The sequence below is a fragment of the Furipterus horrens genome, unplaced genomic scaffold, assembly GCF_987537825.1.
Source record: "Furipterus horrens unplaced genomic scaffold, mFurHor1.1.pri manual_scaffold_5, whole genome shotgun sequence".
Taxonomy (NCBI): Eukaryota; Metazoa; Chordata; class Mammalia; order Chiroptera; family Furipteridae; genus Furipterus; species Furipterus horrens.
In genome coordinates, this window is record NW_028327175.1 from 27282457 (window position 1) to 27307397 (window position 24941).

General features: G+C 38.6%; 1 protein-coding gene across 4 annotated transcripts in view; it reads left to right on the forward strand.

Annotated features, from left to right (window-relative positions):
* Positions 1–24941, forward strand: part of CTNND2 (catenin delta 2) — an 821463-nt gene that overhangs the window by 598973 nt on the left and 197549 nt on the right. For all 4 annotated transcript variants that reach the window (XM_090276223.1, XM_090276225.1, XM_090276224.1 and 1 more), the window contains one exon: positions 14788–15001. In XM_090276223.1, coding sequence (XP_090132349.1) covers positions 14788–15001 — 214 coding nt within the window. The remainder of the gene's footprint in view (positions 1–14787; positions 15002–24941) is intronic.

Genomic DNA, 24941 nt, shown 5'->3' on the forward strand with positions numbered 1-24941 from the left:
GCGGTTTGACGTTGTAGTCAACACAGGCAACTCCTGCGGCGCACCTGAAGCCAAGCTGTATTGACTCCGTCTTTCCCTTGGACCCTTCAGCTGCGAAGAGAGGGGGGGTCTGCTGCATGGGCAACAGCAGACCCTCCATATCACCCTGCCCAGGATCTGTAGCTTCAGCTTCACTGGAGAGGACACTCCAGCGTCATCACAAGATGTCGATTCAACACGGGAGGAGACAGATACCGTGTCACTCCCGAGTCGGACTGCACAGCCATTCTCGGCGATGCAGATAGACTCTTAAGAAGCTACACCATTGTCTCTCGAGACGGACGGCTGCCGACGACGACTAGCAATATCTGAATTGGCAATGGTCCCTGGCTTACAACACCCTCTTATTCAAAAGTCGTCATCTTTTCTAGGTTACTTTATAGATTATCAGGGTCTGAATAGAGTTATTTGCCCTGTGGCTTTGACAGTATTCAATATAGTTCAAGCTAATAAAGAAGCTCAATAGGACCCAAGGACTTCAGGGCAGTCTTGATCGGGAGAATGCCTTTTATTTCAATCCCAATTTTTGAGAAAAATCAATCTATGTTTTTCTTTACCTGAGAGACCATACAATCTATTTCAATATTTCGTAAACAAGAATATGTTAATTCCCTTCCTGTGGTCAAAACTCCTGTGAGGGAATAAATTTACTAATGATAAGATAGTCTGCTATCTAACTTTGATAATTAATGATTATTGGACTTGCAAAAGAGCAAGCTGACAGAATTGGAACTAGCATGACCCATGACAGGGTGAGGTTGGCTTGTAACTTCCAAAGATAAGTGGTGACTCAATAAGGACAATTTGAAGAATCAGGAGTATTTCTCAACTGATGAAAAATATTTCCCTGATACCACCCTGAGATGAATAAGAAACATAACACTTGGTAGAACTCCCTGGGTCCTATGGAAATCATATATCATATTTGGAAATATTAAGTTCCATTAGAAAAAAAGAAAAGAAAATGGAAAATGATATAGAAAGAAGGACAGTCACTTTTGAGGGTTGTTTCAAACAACAAAAAGCTCTGAAGGTCTTCGGTGGGTGGGAGAAAGGGTATTGAGTAATATACTCTTGGGTACCTAAGATCCACCAGCTGTTTTACCCAGTGACAAATACCCAACAAGCCTAGAGTTAATGGAAAAAGCCACTAGGAGCAGCAGAGAGACAACCTTAGTGCTGACTGCCATACTCCATTATTAGATATTTACTTTTTGAAAGGCCATCAGTGGCTTATAACTGGACACTAGCAGAGATTGCTTGCATCCCTGAAGGAAATTTGAGGCCAAAAATTCCTGTGTTAGAGCCTGGAGAATGTCAGGAAACACTGACAGAAGAAAGGAACTACCTCAAAATTCTTTAAGTGCAGGGATTTGCTCAAGAACTTTCTAAGTTCAGTTATTCCAGATGTGTCCACTGGATGCATGAACAACATGTCTCAGAATCTGGCTTGCCCGACTTTATTTCCTCTGATATTCCATCCTGTTCTGTAGAGAAATCATAGGCCCAACTTATGGTTCCTTGTGAGAACAAGGCCAGCAGCAACAGGGCTTGCAGACAAGAGCACTAAAATGATGGACAAGGAACACTTTTGGAAGACTGCCATCCTCCAGTTTAGTTTATAAGAAAGCTAATATAAACAGGACAAAAACCAGAATGCCAGAGCACATCTTCACAGTTGGCCAGGTTGTACTCTTTTGAATGATCATTTGAAAAGATACTATTGTAATGAGTCATTCATTACTTGTATAGGCAGGGTCCACTGTCCAGTGTGCAGCTTGGACATTAGAAAGACTTCTGTCTTTCCTCATGGAAGTTATCTGAAAAGAGAATCATGTAACACTGATTTATGGGCAGTATCCAATGGCTAGATATTGATTTAAGAAAATGGGCAAAGAGTAATGCCCTGCCCTTGGCACTCTTTTATGTAGAGCAGATATTGAAATGAGATTGTCTAAGTCCAACCAGCCTTCAGTGTGGTCAGGTATGTAGGGGCACGTCAGCCAGAAGCCAGAGAATAAGCTGGTGGTTGAGGCAGGAGATGATCTGCTTCTTGGCTACTAGATCTAAACGCCACTAAGATAACTCAGAATAAACTTTATTTTAAGGTATTTCAATTAGCAGCCTTAATTCCATTTGCAACACTAATTCTCCTATGCCATGTATCATATCTGTTTACAGGTTTTTAGATTAGGACATGGGCATCCTTGGGGTAGGATGGTGACATTAATCTGCCTACATAACCTACTAGAGGAAGGCAAATTCTCTATCAGTGCTTAGAAACTCTGAGAAGCACGCCTCTGAGTGAAGGATGCCACATACTTCTTGTTCTGTGTGACTGTCTGCCTGAAGATCAGGTTCTGGACTTGTCCCACTAATAGAGCACTTTTTTCCTCAACTATGTTGGCTTTATCACATCAGTTTGTTCCATCTTGAGGACCACATGGCCTCAAAAGCAAGTTCATTGATCATATGTCGGGCAACTGCCAACTATAGTTATAAAAATCCCCTCTTGGAAATTTCGAAGCTACTTATAATTTCCTTGATTTTGTCATTCAGCTTCCTCATTTCCTCACCGCTGTAAGCATGATATCTTTATGAATAAATATGTCACGATTTTTTGCATGTCTCAGAGTTTCCAAAGCTAACATTTTCCCCATTTTGCTAGTCTTCAAGGCTCTAGATTTAATTTTTCTATAAAAGCATCCTAAAAATGAACCAATAGATTATAATTTGTTTTGCAATTTAGATTTTTAATCTTAAATTTTTAAGGCCTGAATAGCAACAGCAGAATATGAAGATTTTGAATTATAAATAATTCTCCTTATTGTTCTGACTTTTATTTGTCTCTTTACCATTTAGCCCAGTTCACCTAATGGAAATTGGGTAGTCAGTCAACCATGAGCCTAGGTACTATACTAACTCCCATGCTTCTAAATATATTTTTTTGCATTAAGGAAAACAAGATATCTGCATATCTATAATTAGCTAATATATTCAGCATTGGCTCCTATAAACAAGATGCAGGTGTGCGTGCTGCAGGAGCACTTTTGTACATGGTGTTGACTCTTCCGTGTGGGAAAAGTTAGCCTCCATGAAATGAAGAGAGAAAGCTATAAGGAAAACATTTATAATATGTGCATAATGTTTGCTGGGCCAATGTCATTATGTTCATAGTTTTATAATACTCTATGGTTCTAAGACTTCTTCTTAGGCACCAGAATTCTTTGCTCTTAAGTACTAATTTGCTTGGCATATGATGTTTCTCCTGAAGGTCATCTGTAAAAATTGGTTTGAGTTCAAAATTTCAAAGTTCATAGTCAAGACTGCATTCTATCAAAAAATAATTCGGAGCACCTGTTGCATGCCAGGTATTCCTCTGGGTGCTGGGAACTCAACATTGAATAAATCAGGCAAAATCCCTGCTTTCATAGCACTTGCCTCCCTCTGGGTGGAAGTTGGACAGAAAATCAACATGACTATTAACTATTAACTAAACAGGAGCAAAGGGGAAATCTAGAGAAAGGGAGGTGGACCAAGAGTGGAGGGGGAGTAGATGGGGTGGATATGCTACTTTTGATGGTTAGCCATGTTGGGTGGACACATGAGAGGTGGAAAAGAATTCAAGATGACACGTTTGATTGCTCAGGACTTTACAGAAGCCCAGAAGAACTGACCCTAAAGTGTGTAAAAGAGAGAACAATGAGTGGTAGAGACAAGGAAAAGATAGGGACAGGTCACCCAAGACCGAAGGCCAAAGTTAATGATCCTCTGAAGGTGTTGGGGATCATTTGAAGATTTGGAGCGAAAGCCACTTGATCTGATTATGTATGCTTGAGAAAAAAAGAAAACAGAACAATTCTGACTACAGTGTATGCAGGATTTAAAAACAAAACAAAATTCTCCCCTAAATCCCTGCTTCATTAATAGTCCTCTGCATTCACCAGCTACTAAAAACTGAAAGTACAATCATTGCTTTCTTCTAATCTGTAAAAAAAACTATGCAATAAACACAATAACTTACTTAAAAATTTTTAAAGAATTAAAAATGCAAACCAGGATATTTTTGTATCAAGTATTTTTTTAAAGGCATAATTAGAAAATCGATAAATAAGACAGAAAATAAGAAAACTGGATTTTTTTTTAGCCAGAATTTTATACGTTGAAGATATTTTAAGATAGTTTATTAATAAACTATGTTGTAAGCGAACTTCTGACAGCAGAGTAAAATCAGAGCATTTCATGATTTATAATTGGAGTTCCATCCATTCAATCTGTTGCACTCCAGGACTCAAGAACTTTGAACGGAAGTTATTAACTTAAAGAAATATTCTTCTCAGTCTCTATGGTTGTTTTATATATTGGAAGGTAGAATACCTACAGGGCAGGTCCATTGAACCCTGAAGTGATGGGTTATAAGAAAAATATTAATACTATAAAATTTAAATTGCAATAAAATTCAATCTGAGGAACAGAATGAATCTCATTTTGGTGGAGGGAGGGGGAAGAAACTTTTCTGAACTACTTCTTATTTTTAATATTTTTATTAATATTTCTTATATATTTCTTATATATTAATATATTGTGACACTCATATATATATAACATTATAGACATGTGTGATCTGGTACCAGCAGCTTACTAAAATTACTAGGAGAGTTGTTATGTCCTCAGAATCTCTGAGCGAATTGATCAAGTCCAGAATAAAGTTTCTTCTCCATTGAGATGATACACGATTTAGGATGCACTGCATTGCACTTGATGGGATTTCTTAGAACATAATTTTTAATATCTCAGAGGTCACGGATGCATCCAGCAAGTTTGTGTTCTTATTATATCAAGTTCCAGGTGTCATATAAATGTTCTGCTAGGGCTGATGGACAAAATGAAGAGTGAATAAGATTAATCAGTTGAGCAATATCATAGAATAACTCATTTTGCAAGATGCTGTGTTGCAGATAAATCCCTGGTAACAGCTTTCTTTGTGTTCAAGATAAACATGTGAGAGAACAAGGCTGACATGTTCCAGTTTGTGGGTTCTCTAAAGAGCTGGTCACAGTGGCTGAGTCTGCCAGACATCTGGGGCGCCCCGGGTAACCTGAGTGAAGGAACTCTTGGCTTTCCCTTTTGCTCAGTCTCTGGGATGTCCTACACCCTGCCCTCTGATTCTGTGGACACATCTAACTGGGAATCACAAGCTGGGCTGTTCCAGTCACTTCGCTGGTACTCAGAGCACAGAGCTATCAGAATAAGAAAATAAGAGTTAATTTAAACAAGTGGTTGAGAGATGTGGGAAACCCCATGTGCATATTGTACTATTCATAAATTCCCACATGGGTTGAGAATGTTTCATAGCTACGATATACTTCTGTAAGACCCATAATGACTTCTTTGGTAGTCACTCAAATTAATTCTCTTGCCTCACTGCTACATCTTCCCGTGCCATTCCTCTGCTCAGAAAGCGTGGGTCTCCATGCCCTAACACCTCAAGTAGTCCCTTCTTTGCATGGTTTTCAGTGCCAGCCCCAATTCGATCTTTTCCTGGCCTCCTACAGCACTCCCTGCATCCTGCCTCTGCCAGGCCTCTCCACAAGCCTTTCACAGTGTCTGATGTCCCATTGCTGAGCTCTCTGCAAAACCATCATCCACGTGAGCAGCAGGAATTGGGGGCCATTGGCCAAAGAAGCCTCCTACAAGGATACCTTTTTCAACATTCTGTGCTTTTGCTTTAAAATGTCACAAATTTTATATTGTACTCCACAAATTGTCCAAGTCTGATGATGATGATGATGATGATGATGATGATGATGATGATGATGCCCCTATCTTCAGGTAGATTTAAAGGCCAAGATAATGGGACATCATTTAATCCACTGATACCCACTTTTCCCCCTCAACCCTACCACGCATACCCCATTATAAAAGCATGGACCTACTGTGCCCAAACATTTTGGAATTTAATCATGTGTGTGGTTCACCAGTTTTCAAACTTCTTAAAATCAGTGTATCTCTTATTTTTTCCCAGAAATAATTACCCACTCCACTTCCAAGGAGGTTGGTTTCAGGACTTTCCTGTGGGCTTCATAGAACTTTGTTTGTGTTTCTCCTTTATTAGTCCACGAGATCCTCAAGGAACACAGAACAATGCTTAATAAATATCAGTTGAAGTAAACAAAAATGAAAATATTTTTCAACCCCTGTTTAGTCAAGTAAATATTGGCTCTTGGCCTTTATTACAGCAAAAGAATGTATGAGCATTCTGTATCTTTAGAACACTTCAGAGACTTCATAACCTAAAATAGAAAACAATAAGAGAAAAAAACAGGCATAATAAGAAAACACGTAAGCAGATTTTCTATTCTGCACAATTTTTATAGGTATAATAGCAATTTTACTTGATATAGTTTAAAAATTTTTAAATGAGGTATTTAAATTAAAAAGAAATGCATAGGAAAGCTTTCTATACATATCTATCATATGTCCTTTTACTTTAATACTCATTAGTTCTTATAATCATAGGCTATGTAAGATACAAAACAACTCTATTTTGCTATCTATTCGGCATAATTTTATATTTTAAAAACATGTTATTTTCCATTTTGCAATAACAAAGGAGTAATTTTTTTTTAATGTGTGCTTTCATAATTGCACTGAAATAGACATTTAAGTAAGGGGCGGTCTTTTATAAACGGTTTGCTTTCTGTCAGTCAACCAAAAACTGCTATTGTGATGATTATCAACACACTTGTTACAAATGAAAGGCCAAAAATCTTAGTCATGTGTGATTCCTTTCTTTCAGTCAACAAACATAGAATTTGACCATTTCTGAACACTTAGACTCCATCAACTAGATCTGAAGCTACCAGGTTCCTGGTGCCTGCGTAATCTCAGTGGCCTGTATCTGGTGTCCCTGCTTTGACCTCTGGGTCCTTACAGGCTGTTTCCCACGTGGCATATTCAGTAGTCTTTAAACAAGTGTGTAAGGTCAGGTCTTGTTTCCATATTCCTCAGAGTGAACCCGTTGCCCTGACAGCGGCTAGAAGCCCCCAGATCCAGCCCAGCACTGCCTCCTGTTTGCTCTCATCTCATCCCTCCTCCCCACTGCTTCCTCAGGACCTTCTATCGCCTTGTTACAGCATTTGGTCTCTGTTTAAATGTCCTCTGACCCTGCTGCCCTGGCCAACCCCCTACAACACAGCCCTCACCCTCCCTTCTTTCCTGCTGTTGGTCTTCATGGTTCTTACGGCGAGGGGGGCAGGTTGAGAAGCTTCAGCTTGTGCAACTTAGCAAATCCTCTTTAAGAAGAATACCAAATTATCACCAGAAAATTGCTAATTGAAGTTGCCTCCGTTTTTCACTATTAAAATGGCCTCTATTGGTCATTTCTTTGCTGGTTTCTTTACTTAGTTTCTGACTTCTCCACACTAGAGGGGCTCAATCCTTTCACTCACCTCTGAACCCAGCACCTCAGCAGACTACGCCCTCATTGGTCAAATAAGGGACTGTCCAATCCATACAAAAGTAAAAGCTTTGGGATAACATTTGTAGGCTTCTTATACTCATTCTGAGCTGTTACAATAATTTTCAAATGATTATCTGTATACCTTAAAAGGCTGTGTTTCCAAAATATATCTGTGCTCATCTAAAGTTCTCATGAGCTGCTGAACAATATATGAATTTAGCTTTGCCACCCACAAATATGTTAGATTATATATTTTCCCAATGAAGAGATACAAGATTATTAGATTAGTAATAGTTAATCTGAAAGAAAGCATTAATATTCAAAAGAGATGGCTGCTTCATTATTTAAAATAGTAAGACCAGAATTGGAAGAGCATTTGTTTTCAGTTGATCTTATATCTTGATTTATTAAATTTTCCATATAAAACTATTCAGTTTTATGCTGGCCTCGTTGTGCCTGTGCGCTGGAGGGGGCAAAAGAGAGACAGAAAAGGAAGTGAAAATCCAAACCCTGGGTTAGATGAAGATGTATCCTAACTTCAGTGTGTCAGTGTGATACCTTTGAGGGTGTAAATATTAATAAACTTATATTTAAGCTTCTAAAATCAGTATAACCAGGATATTAAAAGCTGGAACAATACCTTGTATCTTTATACATTATTATGTTTAGAATTAAGTTGTTTTCATTCTTGTTTGTGTACAGGACTCCTTCTTCATTCTTGAAATCATATAGATATCCACTTCAGTTACTTTTGCCTTTAGTTGGCATTTTTAGTTCTTTTTGAAAAATATATTTTATTGCTTATGCTATTACAGTTGTCCCAATTTATTTTCCATTTGCTCCCCTTTGCCCAGTACCCTTTTCCCTCCAGCAACCTCACCCCCCTTAGTTCATGTCCATGGGTCATGCTTATAAATTCTTTGGCTTCACTTTTTCCTGTACTATTCTTAACATCCCCCTGTCTATTTTGAACCTACCAATTATGATTCTTAATCCCTGCACCATTTCCCCTTTTCTCCCCCTTCACCCTCCCAGCTAATAACCCTCTAGGTGATCCCCATACCTATGATTCTGTTCCTCTTCTGGTTGTTTGCTTAGTTTGTCTTTTGTTTTTATTTTTTAGATTCTGTTTTTGATAGTTGTGAGTTTGTGGTCATTTTAGTGTTCATAGTTTTGGTCTTCTTTTTCTTAAATAAGTACCTTTAAGATTTCATATAATAAGGGCTTGGTGATGATTAACTCTTAGCTTTACCTTGTCTGGGAAGCACTTCATCTGCCCTTCCATTCTAAATGATAGCTTTGCTGGATAGAGTAGACTTGGTTGTAGGTCCTTGCTTTTTATCACTTTGAATACTTCTTGCCAGTCCCTCCTTGCCTGCAAAGTTTCTTTTGAGAAGTCAGCTGATAGTCTTATAGGCACTCCTTTGTAGGTAACTCTGTGCTTTTTTCTTGCTGCTTTTAAGTTTCTCTCTTTATCTTGAACCTTTGCCATTTTAATTATGATGTGTCTTGGTGTGGTCCTCTTTGGGTCTAGCTTGTTTGGAACTCTCTGTGCTTCCTGGACTTGTATGTCTATTTCATTCACTAGATTAGGGACGTTTTCCTTCATTATATTTTCACATAAACTTTCAATTCCTTGCTCTTCCTCTTCTCCTGGCACCCCGATGATGCAGATGTTAGTACATTTAAAGTTTTCCCAGAGGTCCCTAAGCCTCTCCTTGTTTTTTTGTTTTGTTTTGTTTTGTTTTTTTCAAGTCTTGCTTCCTTCTACTGTACTGGTTGATTGTTTTTTTCTTCCTTATGTTCCAAATCATTTATTTGATCGCTGGTTTCCTTCCCTTCACCACTGGTTTCATGTGGATTTTCCTTTGTTTCACTTTAGCATAGCCTTAATTTCTTCCCTTATGCATTTGCCATACTTCATCTTGTCTGTCAAGCCTGTGAGCATCATTATCACCAGTGTTTTGAACTGTACATCTGTTAGGTAGACTATCTCCTCATTGCTCAGTTCTCCCACTGGAACCGTGTTGCTCAGTTCTCCCACTGGAACCTTGATCTGTTTCTTCCTTTGGGCCATACTTCTTTGTCTCCTCAACTTGACAGCCTTCTGTGTTTGCCTCTGTGTCTTAGGTAGAGCTGTCTCACCTGTTGCATTATAAGGGGCAGAGACTTAGGTATTCATCAGTGAGGGGCAACCTGTTTCACCACACTGTGGTGCTGTATATAGGGGAGAGTCTGAGAGAACAATGCTGCTTGCTCAGCACTCGCTCCTTTTCTACTAAACAAGCAGATTCTGCTAAGAGATGGGAAGATTTTTCAATGGTTCCAACTCCCACTAGTTTTCACAGACAGAGTAATGTGGCTTTATTTTCCGCTGGCCCAGGATCCATGAGCTACATGGTCTGGGTTGGGGCTGGGATCATTCCCCAGGTTTCCCTCAGCCCCCACCCCCTCAACTTTTATAATGTCTGACTGCACTTTTCACCAGCCAGCCCCAGCCACTGCACCACCGCCACCTCTGCCGCAACCACACTGCATCCTCGCCACCCCAGCTCCACCCCTTCTACCTGTCTGGATTAGTATTTCTTCTTTATTTCTTTGTTGGACTTCCCTTCAGTTCCATTTTATGGAGTTTCTGGTTGTTTTTTTATAGTTTTGAGGTAGGCGTATTCCTTCTTAATTGTGAAAGGAGATGCAACATGTCTACTTATGGCTCCATCTTGGCCAGAAGTTGTATTTAGTTATTAAATTCTAGGAATGTACATGATATATAGCCAATTTCCTTACAAGCTTTTCCTGTAATTCAATCTTTCAGCATAAGTTGGTAGTTCTTCTTTTTATCACATTAAGTTCTAAATGCAGTAGGATTTACTTCTTGTTATCCATTTTCTCCTACTGAGTCATTTGACTTTTGCATCACTATGACAGTGTTTTAATTACTAAGGATGTATGTAATACTTATATATGAAATGCAATAATTCCCTCCTTGTATTTCTCTTCATCAAAGAATTCTTCATTTTTATTGCTTTCTTAAGATTTCAAATGAAAGTTAGAATCATTTTGTCTTGTTTAAAATAAATCTATTTTGAATTCTGATTAAAATTGTTTTGGAACTGTGTATAAAGTTCAGTATCCACTTTTTTTCATTCATAAGCAAGGAGGTGTTTCTTTATATTTATGACTGGTTTTGTTTATTGCTCAGTAAAAGACTTTAATTTTATTGAAAGAGATTCTGTATCTCTTGGGTACAGAGTGTATTCAAGGACTCAACCTCACTAGTAACAAGGAAAATGCAAAATAAAACTAATCTAAAAGAAGTCAACAATGCCAAGTATGGTCAAGGAAACTCTTACTCTCTCCCTGTGGTAGTAAATTAGTACAAGCTTTTGGGACACACCATGTAGTTGAATATATGCAAAATATAAACCCCACCAATTCTAAGTGTCTATCCTATGAAACTCTATCACGGTGCACACAAACGTACATGGCACTATTGCTTGTGTAAGCTGATTATTGAAAATATCCAAGCATCTATTAACCTGAGACTGGAAGAAGAAATTGTGGTATGCTCCTAAAAAGGAATATTTCCTGTAATAAAAGTGAATGCCAAGTGCTATAGCTATTGACTTGGATAAATATCACAAATGTAATGCTGTGTGATAAAAGCAGATGAGAAAAAATATATGCAACATGATACCACTCACATATGTCTAAAAATGCAAACCATGCTATGGACAGTTAGGGATAAATACCTACAACATGAGACACTGTGATGTAGGGGTTCCGAGCACAGACACTGAGCACGGGTTTGAGTCTTGACTCTGCCGCCTGCTGCTGTGTGACATTGCCAGTCATATAATCTCTCCATGTCTCAGTTTCATCATCTCTAAAGTAAGGATATAAGCTTCCTGTCTATCAAGTTCACTGCCAATAACTTTCCCAGTTTTTCACACACTACTTACATTTGTTTCTAATGTGTGTGTATATCACTCTTTTTCATTATGACCCCTGGCTTTGTTATCAACGTTAAACCTTTCTATCCCTGTAATGTGTAAATATTCATTTATTCATACCCCTAGAACTTTCTTGTTTTGGTTCACATTTTAATTCCTAATCCATGTAGAATTTATTTTGTGTGATTGTGAAGCTATCCAGTGTTTTTCCCCCTCAAATAGTGTGCCTGTTTTCACCAATTATAAGTAATGAATCCCCACAGCTTCATGACTATATCCTGAAGTCTTGTAGAGATCTGGATCTTTTCTTGTTTTTTTGTTTTCTTTATTGTTGTGTGTTGATTCTTGGGACTATAGTCATATTATTCTATTTATTGGTGCTTTAGGGTATATTCAATCTTCCATACTTCTTTTTTTCTGTGATTTTTCCCATGTTTATTCTTCTTTATGAACTCTAGAGTCATTATGTTCAAGAACAACTTTAAAATATGTCAGATTTTTAATTGGGACTGCTTCAGTTGTTAAATTAATCAGGGGACAACAAAAATCTTTACAATATTGCATTTTCTCATACAGGAACATGGTATACCTCTACATTTTATATATCTCAATAACTTTATTCAACTATCTTCATACAGAAACTACTCAATTTTTATTATGTTTATTTCCTTAGTATTTTATGTACCATGTTGCTATTTTAAATGAAATACTTTTCTATTAAAATTCTGATTATTTTTAGTATTTAACTATGAATTAATGCATATTCATAAGGAAGCTTCTCATTTTTTTATTTTGTATTTTATTGAATTCTTTCATTATCAGTTCTGAAAGATTTTCAGTAGGTTTTAATAAATGTGTGCTTTTTTTTCCAGTAGATTTATCTCCTCATTTTGGTTTTGCCTTACTCTATTAACACATCCATAACAAAGTTAAACAATTAGGATAATAACCGTGTCTTCATTTCATTCTAGATTTAAATGAGGATCATTTTAATGTTAAATTGCTTTGGTGCCATAGTAGTTATAGATTTCCTATGAGCCAAGTTTAAGTACAAGTTCAAATTGTCTGCTCAGTTAGCTATGAAATAAGCACCAGAAACAAAGGCAGTGGTGGATAGAGTCCAGACAGGCAATGTAACTGAGGCCTGGATGGACAGACTACTCTTCCTTGATCAGCTGCCCAGCCTGCTGGAAAGAAGCCAAAAGAAGCAGACTCTGGAGAAGTGGAAGACAGAAAACATGTCAGCACTGACATCTAGAGAAGTCTTTAAATATTTTATACACTGTACACCTTTGTTGATATGGATATTAATTTTAGGTTGTAATGCTATATGTTTTTGATGTAAATAACTCAGGATAATGAGGTCTTGCACATATTTTCATGAAATTTCAAATAGAGTAAATTTTCTACTGTCAAATAGAGTGTGTCTGCTCAAACAGACTGTGTGCAAAACTGCAGAAGATAATGCAATACTCAAAGGGGGAGAGAAAGTAAAGGTAGCCCTTAAACCTGAGAGCATGGTCTTGGCAGAAGACATCCACTCCGCTCACACATGATACTTGCGTCTAGATAATTCAAGGAAAGAAATTGGGAGCTCTTTCAGCTGCACGTTACCTGGGAATGACTTAGGTACTTACTAACCTGATTACATCAGCACTTTGAAACTTAGATTAAACCATGGGATTTTATGTGGAAATGGAGTTCAGTTTAGAGCACAGCAGGGGGTACTTGCATTAGGGACATTCTTTCTCATTCTCAGTACTTAGTGATTTTTGCATTCCCTGTCTACAAGGACTGCTCAAAACTCACGCCAGGTAACAGACACTGCTAGACTTCTTTGGCCATGTCGAGTGTATCTGAGGGATGCCTTTAGAAAAGGAATTTGTAGAATCATTTGAAATCCTTGTTAGAAGAAAAGAAGAGTGGCCTTTTCCTGAGTGCCCTTAAAGGCAATGGACATCGTGTTTGGCGTGCACGGAGGAGTGTTTGTGGAGTGTCAGCTTCCCGTCCCCATAGGGACACTCTGAGGCCCTTGTGACATCCAAGCTGGCTTCATTGCTGCGCAGCAAGATTTTCAATAGAGACCCGACTGACTGCTGAGTTTATCAGTGAATAAAGCAGAGAGACTTGCCCTCCAAGAACATACTTCCAACAGAAGACAGATAATAACAATAACCATAAAAAGAAGTTAGAAAATGAAGAATTTTGTAACACATTAAGTAAAACAAGACTGCTGGACTGGGGAGGGGTATGGTTCAGATTGCAATTTTAAACAGTGTGCTTGGCGTAACCTCATAGAGAAAGTGGAATTTGGGCACCTTCCAAAGAGTTGGGGGGTTGAGCCAGGTGCTCTGGCACATCTGTAGGATGAATGAGTTTTCTGTAATAAGAAAACTAAGTAGGAAAGGTGCAAAAGTTTATTCCTTTGTGCCAAATTATAGTTCTTTAATCCCTGAGGGATGATGAAGTTAAAGGAGAAATAAATGCAATGACTGGCTGAATCATGTTATTTTTTTCATATAAATACAGAAATATTCAAATACAGCTTTGCTAATGAAAAGTCCACAAAATAGTCTGTATGTTAAGTAGCCAATTTGTTTACTTTATGTTTTTAACTTGGTGTAAAAACTAAAAAATAGCAAGGATAATACAATCTAAAAACTATTGCAATGTTTTTTTCATTCACTTATCAGAAAAATCAAATGGGTAAAACAAAAAAGAAAAACAGCAAAATTGCTTTTGTTGTTGCTATTAAGTACCTAAGTTAAACATAACATACCTAGGTTTTAGTGTTCTGATAAGTTCTCATAGTGAATGACTTTATTTTCCAGGTCCTGTCAGATGACAATCCTTGTACTAATTCTGTTGGTTTCTCATTTAGCTTCTGGTTCCTTTGAAATATTCAGAACATTTCCCTATTAAGCATAATTTTAACATTTTGTATATCAATTCTGAAGTCCTTGAAGACAGTGGTTAAATGCAATAAGTCTCAGGAGCGAGAAGCACTTTCTTGGTTCTCCATCTGTTTCATGCCATGAGTATGTGGCATATTCTCATAGAGAGATGTGTCTGAGACACCCATAAGAAAGTTAAAATCACTTTTCTGAAATTCCTTAGCTTGAAAGGAAATGCATTTGAATTTTTACTAGTAGGATATTAACGCAAATAAATGTAATAAAATCTAACTAGAGCACATATTTGTTTTTTGTTTCTGTGCTTTAATTCAGTTCAGTGCAATTAACTGTCACAACTACTCCACGTGAAAAAACTGTTTTGATACAAGTGCTGAAAGCCTCCTCTCTAAGGCACAAGGTGCGTCCTTTGCTCTTTCAGATAAGGAGACAAGGAGGCATCCAGCTCCTGGTGGACCTGTTGGACCATCGGATGACAGAAGTCCACCGTAGTGCCTGTGGAGCCTTAAGAAACTTGGTGTATGGGAAGGCCAACGATGACAACAAAATTGCTCTGAAGAACTGCGGCGGCATCCCAGCGCTGGTGAGGCTACTCCGCAAGACCACCGACCTGGAGATCCGGGAGCTGGTCACAGGTTAGAATCCTTATTAACAGCACGACTGACTCTCAAGATGAGTTTTCTGTTCTCCAGCATGGTAGCAAATGTGCTGCCAAGTAATGTGGTCCAGGCCTCTCTGAGGGCTGTCAGCCCGGGCAGCTCCAGTCTGTGTTAGCAAATGACAAAACAAGTGACTAAGAGCATATTAAATGTTACACACATGTATTGATTGAATTAAATTATTAGAATCCAATAAGCATATCCCTCACTAAAATTCTGTCACCATATTTCAGTCTTTGTCATTTGATTTAGAAGTAGTTCAGCATCTTATAATGCCCACAGACCATCATTAGAAGGGCATTAATAATGATAAAAGGACAAAGTATCTGAATATACACCAATAAGGTGTATATTCTGGTTTATATTGTGGTTGATAACAGTGAGCTTATCATACTTAATTGCTTGAGTAAAATATTTATGCCTGTGAAGTCCCACGTTTATATGGTATTACATGTTCAGGAACTTTTCTATAGTGAACATGAGAGAAAGCTTTTCCATAAACATAGAACTTTTGAGATTATAAAATAGAGATAATCGTAGCAACCACCTTTGAGAGCCATCAGGATAAATGGATAAGAACATGTAACACAGTTAACACATACCTTTCTTGCAACACGTATGGACACAGAAAACATTAACCATTTGCTATCATCCCTCACTTTTTAAATATGCAGGTTTACTTGTTGCAGTGCTAACAACATTAGTGTCCTCAATATGGGATTTCAGATTACCCTTCTTGATTATACACATTGCTCTTCTAGGTGGTATTTGGTTCTGAGTTCATCAAAGTACCCCATTCAATCAAGCATTTGGCCAGTGGATTGCAAGGGTGGCTCTCAAAAATGGACCTTTTAATTATCCAGGATTCCACTGACCTTCTGACTTGGCTCTAAAATTTCCTTGAATCTATGCTGATGAGCTATATGTGAATTTGTTTATTTAAGGAGTACATTACTCAAGCTAGAGCTATAAATATTTGTTCAATCTTGGTTCTAGACTCCTAACGTTGACATATGTTCTTAAATTTACTCCCTTGAAGATCATTGTCATGTCTCTTTCACCCAGTTAGCTAAATTAGAACAAGACCCCAATTGTTTCTTTATTCTCTAAGTGAAGACTTATCTTTTTGGAAAAAAATAGTTGTTAAGGGTTGCAATGTTATTAAAGTCATGTTTTACACTAAACATGGGATGATATAGGTCAAGGAAGGTAAAATGCTTACTCTGCACATATTATGGTGTGTAGGATAGTTTGGGATGAGTTAAATGACTGAAAACGCACCCTGCCATTATGGTTATGAACACCCGTCCTTCTTTTCCTGGATTGTGTTTAAATTGGAAAGACCTGCAAGAGAGGACTTAATGCAAGTGAAGGAAAATATCATGGTCCTTCTGTGCATTAAGACCTTGCCAATGGGTGCGTGAGGCCAACAGGACTGAAAGGTGGACCTTCTGCCATTTCCCTGTGTGTCCATTTTACAATTTGAAAAGAATTGGATTTTACTAAAATTTTGATTTGCTCCAACACAGAACTATGTTGTGGCTAATCTCATTGCCAAGGAAACAGCCAAGTGTAAAAAAAATGAGATGATTGTAGCTGAAACCCGAAAGGCAGTGGCAGCACTGCCTCTGTCCCATGGCATCATCCGCTGCAGCAGGCTTGGGGTCTTCGGGTGTTTGAGCCACCACCAATGAACTGACAGTTGTCTGCTCTCTTACTTTAGCTGCTTCTGACTGATACTGGGTGTCACCTATTAAAAGGCACTTGGGCAGCACCAAAAATTTTCATACGAACCTCATTGGGAAACATCAAAGGTAGATAACCTCTTCAGAATGTCAAGGAATTTCCTTTCCTGGAAGTTTTGGCTGTAGGAAAGATGCTAATACTTGACACACAGACGAAGTACGTGTGACTCTTATTCTGCTCCTTTCGAGGAAAACAAAGACCATTTCTCAAATGTTTTTGAATTTTTGTGGGGTCAGGTGTGTGCTAAGCCTTGGATCTCTCCCTGTGCAGGGCTGGAGTTAGTTGACCTCTGGCACAATCCCGTTGATGCTGACACTAGCGCCCATGGTGATGGATGGGGCCCTGTTCTGAATTGTCACACCTATGCATTTCTGGCAGCTAAATATTAAAAGGGAGGTTCCGGACCAACATGCCCACATTTGGAGTCTAAACTAGATGAGCAGCAAGGGTGTCAGTGGGGCTGGAGGGTGGAGTGCAGCGTGAGAGTAAAGAGTCCCCTTCACTTCTGTTATCACAAGCCACCCCCGCCCCAAATCCTTTTGGGAATTAGTTTAGAGATTCGTGCATAAGTTAAATAAAGCAGTGATTTGAAAGTAAGAAATACTACCTCTTTTGCAACTTTTTGTAGAACTAATACACAGTTCAGCAAGGAGTAAGGACTCAGGACATTACAGGAGCCCCACTGGGACCCAGAAGGTTCTCTGCTGCATTCTCCTTCCTGCGTATTAGCAAGCGCGTGGAAACAAATGTGCTGAAAAAATTACAGGGGATAATAGGCTTTAAATTCCTCTCTAGATATTTATGGACTACAATATTTTGTAAACAAATATTCAAAAGAAGCATTTTAGTGATATTTTAAAAATCAAGCAGATTTTTGATTAGATCTAGGTTCTATATCCAGAAGAATCTGAAGTGTCAAATTATAAGCAATAAAAGACTAAAAGAAAGAAATGATCTTGCAGAGCTTTAACTTATTTACTGAGTATTCCTTGGCAAACTGTTTGAACGATAATAAAATGTTACAATTCAAGTATTTATATACATTTACATTCAATGCAAACATGCATGCTGAAAAAAAAAAAAACAGCTGCCTATTTGCACTGCGGTATCTATTCACAGCAGAATAGATACCACCCGTCAGGCCTTGCAATAAATAATTTTCTTCCTATGCAATAATTACTGTGAGATGATGATCAGAATTTTATTAAAATCCACTTGAAGCCATTATATGCTAGCCATTACTTGAAATGTTCCAAAGCAAATAAACTTTGATTAGAAATGCTGCATGTCCTTTGGGCTTGACTAATACAATTTTTCTCTCTGTAAATATGGAAATAATCAACCTAAATTCTGAAATGCCCAACTAAAGATTTCAGAGTGCTTTACAAATCATAATAAAGCAGGTTTTATTGAACCATAAAACTTAATAAATAAGTTTTATTTCAGTTGAAAGCAAATGTCGTTAAGGGTTCTACTTCTCTAAGAGCAGAGCGTATGAGCCACAGAGCCAAATAGTCTTTCCTTTTATTTAAGGAGACAGACCTCAGTTTAACTGTTTTACTTAATAGTATTAGGTCAGTTGACTTAATGCCTAGTCTCCAAAGGGCTCTGTTGTAAGTTGAATTATGTTCCCCAAAAATTCATAGGTTGAAGTGCTAAGCCACGGTCCTACAAAATGTGACTCCGATGTAATTAGTTAAGTTAGGATACCTTGATCTTGGACTTGTAACCTCCAGAACTGAGGGACAATAAAGTTTCTCTGGTTTACATCATGCAGTCTATGGTGCTTTGTTATGGCAGCTCTAGGAAACTAATACAGGCTTAAATCCAGACTGTCATTTTCTTTTTCCCAGAGGTGTGCAAATACATTTGCTGGTCAAAGAGATAAAGCAATGCAAATAAATACAGAACCATGAGGGTTTAATAGTGTTGCTGTGTTGAAAATAAATAGGTCCCTATTGTCCTGATTTCTTAATGCATTTTCTTAAAGCAATTTTTATGGATTGAAAACAGCAAGGGTGATAATTAAATGCATTGTCTTCTTTCAATTTTTTTCAGCCAAAGTAATAAATATATATGGTCAAAAAAATAATATAAATATGTTTATAGTGAAAACACTCAGTTCCCTGCCTTATCTGCACTCCCAGATCCCTTATAAGCATTCAGCCTTAACTTTTGCTTTGTTTTCCTTTGGTTTTTACTTTTCTCATGGCTATTCCATGTCTTTAATTATTTTACTCTATATAAATCAATTATTATAGGCTTTTCATACTGACTTTCTATTATGATGGAGAAGGATTTTTTTTTTCATTTTCATCATTCATATCTTCTTTTTCTTATTATAATGGTGGAATCATTATCCTTGGTCCCTTTGCAAATTTAATTAATAACTTTAAAGTTAAGCCTTCATTTTTTCTATCTAACATAGACATTATTTCTTATCACTAATTTTGTAGGATAAGGATATTAGTGCTCCTATATTTTCACCCTTCACATTCATAACCCCTGTCATTGTACTTGACTTTTACATTGTCAAGGTTGACTGTACTTGCCATTTATTCTGTAACCATAGTCAATCTTCCAAGGTTTTCTATGGTTTGATTCAAGAACTTAAAAGCCAGAGATCAGCCTTTGCATTATGGGAGAAAAGCAGATCCATATGTGTCCCTATAATCACATTTTCCCTCGTGGGTCCAATGTAATGCTTGTCAAAGGAGTACATTTCTACATTATCTCTGAATGGATCCTCCATCAACTATGATGCCCATCAACTCAACTTTGTCCATGATTTCAATTGTCATCAAGTCCAAAGATTCTCATTACCGGAATTCTGTATGTTTGGGACAGATTTGGATGACTGATCTCTAGATCTGCTGCCCGACTATCCTGGGTTGGAACTTCTCTCTCCTGGATTCCATGTCTTCCTCTCTCAGGGTTTACTTTCTTATAAGTTTCTAAAAAAGGTGCTTAGAAGGTGAAATTTTGAAAATATATTAAATCTTCATACATGTCTATTTTTCTAATGAATATTTTCTAAAATTTAACTTTAATCTTGATACTATAAAAGTCTGTGATGATATATCTAGGTCTGTGCCTTTTTTCAAAAAAGTCATTGGTATCAGACACTTCCAATTTAAAGAGTCATGACCGTCAATGTCCCAAAATTGTCTTATTATCTTGTTAAAAATTTCTTCATTTTTGCTGTCTTCTCTTTCTGGAGTTATTATTTGTCAAATTTCGAACACTTGTATATTTTTTCTCTCTCTGACATTTTCTTACATAATTTGGAGTCTTTTGCCCTTTTATCATAAATTCTGAGAGATTTTTTCAGTATCCAACATATTTGTCAACTTATCTATGAGAGCTTGGGGGGGCAAGAATCTAGGGAGATATCATCATCATCATCATCATCATCATCATCATCATTTTAAGTCTAAGAACTCTGAGCTATTTTTAATAACCTGTTCTTGTTTTATAAATATAAACTATTCTTGAATATTTCTAAGGAGAACTTACTTTAGAACTAAAGTTTGTTTTTATCTCTATCATGATCTCACTTTTCTCTGGTGTTATTTTATTGTATTTGTCTTTATAGAAGTCTTATTGTTTTTGCAGGCTTACTTTTAAAGTGTAGAAACCCTCAGTTCTCTCCTCATTTTTATAATACAAGAGAAATAGAGAGTGTACATTGGTGAAGCTTGTTAATGGTGAGCGTGGCTCCGGTTGAGCAGGTAGGAGTAAGCTGTGTGATGGGGAGACCTTGAAGTATCCAAATAAGGAAGATTTTTCTCTAATGCTCAGATCTCCATGGTGGCTTTTTAGTTCTCCCTCTGTGCAGTCAACCTCTTTGGAAAATGTTCTTTTGAGTTGCTTGTTTTGTTTATTTGTGTGGCCTGGAAGGAGGAGTCAGTAATTTTCTGGCAGCTGGATGTTCTCTTAACCTCAGCAGGAGTGGAGAATGAGAGGGCAGGCCATTGTTTTCTTCAATCGGTCACGCTTCGGTAGCCTCCCTTCCCATTTCCGCACACAACACGCCTGCCTTCCCTCAGCATGAGTGTTTCTTACAGTTCCACCAGGACAGTCAGCTACTTCATCTGGTCATCAGGACAGAGTCCCTTCTCTGCATATCCGGGGCTCTGCTGGCTTCCCCTCATGTTTTACCTGCCAAGTACCTTCATTTGTTTTGCATCTTGCAGAAATGTGATGAAATTTCTCACTGCTAAACTACTTCTTCCATTCTCTTATTTATTCCATTTTGTCCCTAGAAAAGAATATATTCCCTGCATGTGTTCTGAGCAGTTTGATTAGACAAAGTATAAATGTTGCTAAATATTATCTCTATTGCTGATAGAGGCCAGGCAGAGGCATTACTTAAGGTATCTTAGACAAGTATAGGCTACTATTTCAAACAGAGACTTGGGTGTAACATTAATTAAGCACCCTTCGTGAGGGAAGACATTGGAACAGAGAAACATTTTCCCCATTAAAATCTTCTAGCCTGTTTTTTTTTTTTTTTCCTAAACCTATTTTCTGTGACCACCCAGAGGCCTATTTCACCTCTCCGAAGCAGGAGCTAAGCATTTTGTCAAGATAGCCTTTCTTCCATCTTCATGGGGCTTTATAACCTGGGAGTCCTTGTGTGCAATAAGATTAAACAGCATCATAAAGACACAAATGAATAGAGACACACCAATAATGAAATGCCAGCAATGTAGAGATGCTTTGAATTTTAATGTAAACCCCACCAAATATCAAATTTCCAAGGAGGAATTAAAAATCAAAGTCTAAATCCACTTTCATGTTGAAGTCCAAAGACATTAAAGTTCAAAGGAATTAAAGTCTAAAAATCAATATTTCTTGCCATTGTGTGTTTAAGTTCAAAGTCCATAATTCTTAAGTTAACTACGGTGTAAAAACCATCTTTTTCCAACTTTTTCATTCTACCCTGTCTTCACCAGAAGGATTCTCCATGCCTCTTCAAGGCCTGGTTTCTTCAGAAAGCAGAGCTGCCTCACACTGGAGTTGGTGCCATGCATTATTTCTGTGTCAACTCCCACTCATCTCACTGTTCGGGGGTGTTCATGAACCCTGGCCCATGCCCATCTCCTTTAGAAAAGAAGCCATCCCAGGCCCTAAAAGGAGTTATCCTTCACCCAGAGACCAGTTCCAGCTGTGGCCATGTCAGCCGTTCAGTGAAGTCTGCACTGGTTACCAATTGCCGCAACAACCAATTGCCACAAACTTAGCTGTTTAAAAAAATGAAAATTAATTTTCTTCCAGTTCTGGAGGTTAGAAGTCCAACACAAGTCTCACGGGACTAAAATCAACATGTCAGCCGAACTGTGCTCCTTCCTGGAGACTTTGGGTGACCACTGTGCCTTTTTTCAGCTTCTAGAGGCTGTCTGCGTTCCTTGACTAGTGGCGCATTTCCCGCCTTCAAAGCCAGCAGCATTCTACCTCTGATAAACCTTCCATGGTTACATTTCCCTCTGACTGCTGTTAGGAATGCTTTTAAGAACACATGGGGATTGCACCCATTGGATAATCTAGAATAATCTCCGGGATAATCTTTCCATCTCAAGATCTTTATACTACATCTTCAAGTCCCTTTTGTCCTATAAGGTAACATAGTCACAGATTCTGGAGATTAGGATAGGGACATTTTTAGAGGACCATTATTCTGCCCACCAGAATCAGAGGGAAGATGAGTAAATCAAGATCTCTTTGGCTTTAATTAAGTCGGGTGAAGCCTGTCTGTAGGTGTCTGACTTCCAGAGTCCACAATCTGTGACCTTAAATTGAATCAGAAGAAAGAATCCCAGTAAATGGTTAATTTTGGTATTATGCATTCACCAGTCAAAGGGCAGATGAGCCCATCCAGGCATATTGTCTGCTCTTTGGGAAAATGGAATTGTGAACATCACTGTCATCTTGCAACATTTAGATGCTGGCACCCTCTTGGCTGCATGGAGGGTATGTAATCATGACACGCCTTCCACTATCACTTGTTAAACAGGCATCCCTTCATCCTCTATTACAACATCTGTTTCTCTGCTTTGTCTTGTGAAAGCATGAGATCACCTGTCCTTGTAGAGGAAGCAGAATCACCTCAACAGACTCCCATGCTGAAGCTGCTCCTGGTGCCGAGATCTGTGCGCCCAGGAGCACCTATGCTCCATGCTTGTTTGTGCTCAGGCCTTGAGGTCCTCATCTTCCTTCCCCTCCCTACTTCTGTGGTGGGATGTGTTTCTATGGTTCGTTTCCCTTACCAGTCCCCTGTAACTTTCAGAAAGGCTCAGCTGAGTTTCTACCTGTTGAGCCCACTTCTTCAGGTGGGCACACTGCTTTTTAACATGTGTATGGATAGCAGTGTTTGCTAGAATGGAGTCCTGCCTGCTCTTTACCTTCCCTTGGCTCTCCGAGCTGAAAGCATCACTCTGGTGGTAACATGCATTTCTAACATTCCTCTGGATTTCAGATCAGGAGTTGGCAGATGTTTCTATAATGGTAACTATTTTAGCATGAAGGCCACAGGGTCTGGTACAACTCAGTTCTATCAATATTGGGTGAAAACAGCAGTAGACAATACATAAACAAAAGGGTGTGGTATGTTTCAATAAAACTGTATGTATAAAAACAGGTGGCTGGCTCTGAGACCTTAGTTTATAGCACCTTCTATTGCACCCTCTCTTCCACTGCCAAGTTCTGAGTAAAATATTTTTAACTCATTACTGTTAGAGGTCAGTAAGTGCTGCTGGAGGCCAGTTTCTAGGCCTGTTTGCCCAGAATTAGGCAGATATATCCACCGGTGCACAGGCAGCAGTTGGGTCCGGCAACTTTCACTCTCCTCTGCCAGCCCCCCAGGACACTCCCCACGGAGACCAGAATAACCGGTGATCCTGGGGGCCATGCATTCCCAAGAGGAGCAAAGACAGAGTTGAGCCAAGTCATGCATGCCCACAAATTACTTGGTAAGTCCTTCCACCTCTCAGGGGTAGAATGAGAAAGGGGTAGGAGAGGCCTATGTTACATTAATTATGCTCCATTCACCGGAAGGAAACAGCAGCCCATTGCTGGTAATTCTAATGGATCCCTGAAGAGGAAAAGAGAGAAGCACTTGTGTTTGGTCTGCCTCTTGACCCTAACTCATCTCCTAACCAGCCATGCATTTCACAGTTCTTTATAGAAATGCAGACTCTCCTCTTATGTCCTGTCATTTGAAACGTATAGGGTTATCTGTCTATAGCAGATAGCCCAGTTATGCCCAAATGCAAAAGGCAAAAACTTACAGTCCTCAGCTCTAATTCTGATTTCTAATTTTTTCCCCAGCCAGGCTGAGTCTAATCAAATTAAGAAATTCACATCATTAACTTCCTGTTCACCCTCACTCTTAATCCTAAAGATTGGAGCAGCTCTGTAGGCTGTGTGTCTAATTCATTCATTTATTAAAATGTTAGATGAGTGTCTGCTATGTGGCAGTAAAGTTCAGGTGCTTAAGAGTGATGGAAATGAAGCTCAGTTTAAAGGATTGAAAAGACCCAAATAATGATGTGCCAACCTAGATGACAGCTTCTTTTTCTATCTTATAAATGAAGTATGGAGTTTAAGTGTTCCTGGGTGATAGATTCTCTCTGCCCCATGGTCTTCAGAAACCCAGCCTCCTCCTAGTCACAGATCATCCTTCCCTAGGGTGTGGCTCTCTTAGTAATGACCAAGACAGTGGCACCTAGATTCCAGTGAGCAAGATGTTCTGGTAAGATACTGACTCCCTGACTGTCTATGTCAGTCTTGGAAGCCTTCTTTACGACAAGTGCCAGATAGCAGGACACCAGTGGCTGTTTCTAGGGCTGATGTGTCACATTATTTTCTGTCTTTTGTATTCTTACTGCTCCCCGAAGTGCATAACCTGAGAATCAAAGTATTCTCTGCATCCTTGTATCCCAAGAAGGGATAAACACATTCCCGAACATCCACCGCTTACCAGTCGCTGTGCTGGGTGCCCTTAGGCCAGATTTAAAGGAGGGTGCCCAGGTCATAGCTGTTGGGTGGCACATTCCCTAGACCTGCTTCCACAGCCTGTGTGCCTTACACACTGATTTTCCAGTCCGCCCTAATCAAATCCAGAGTTCCGGGCCCCAAATCTCCATGGTAATAGCCTGGCAACCTACAT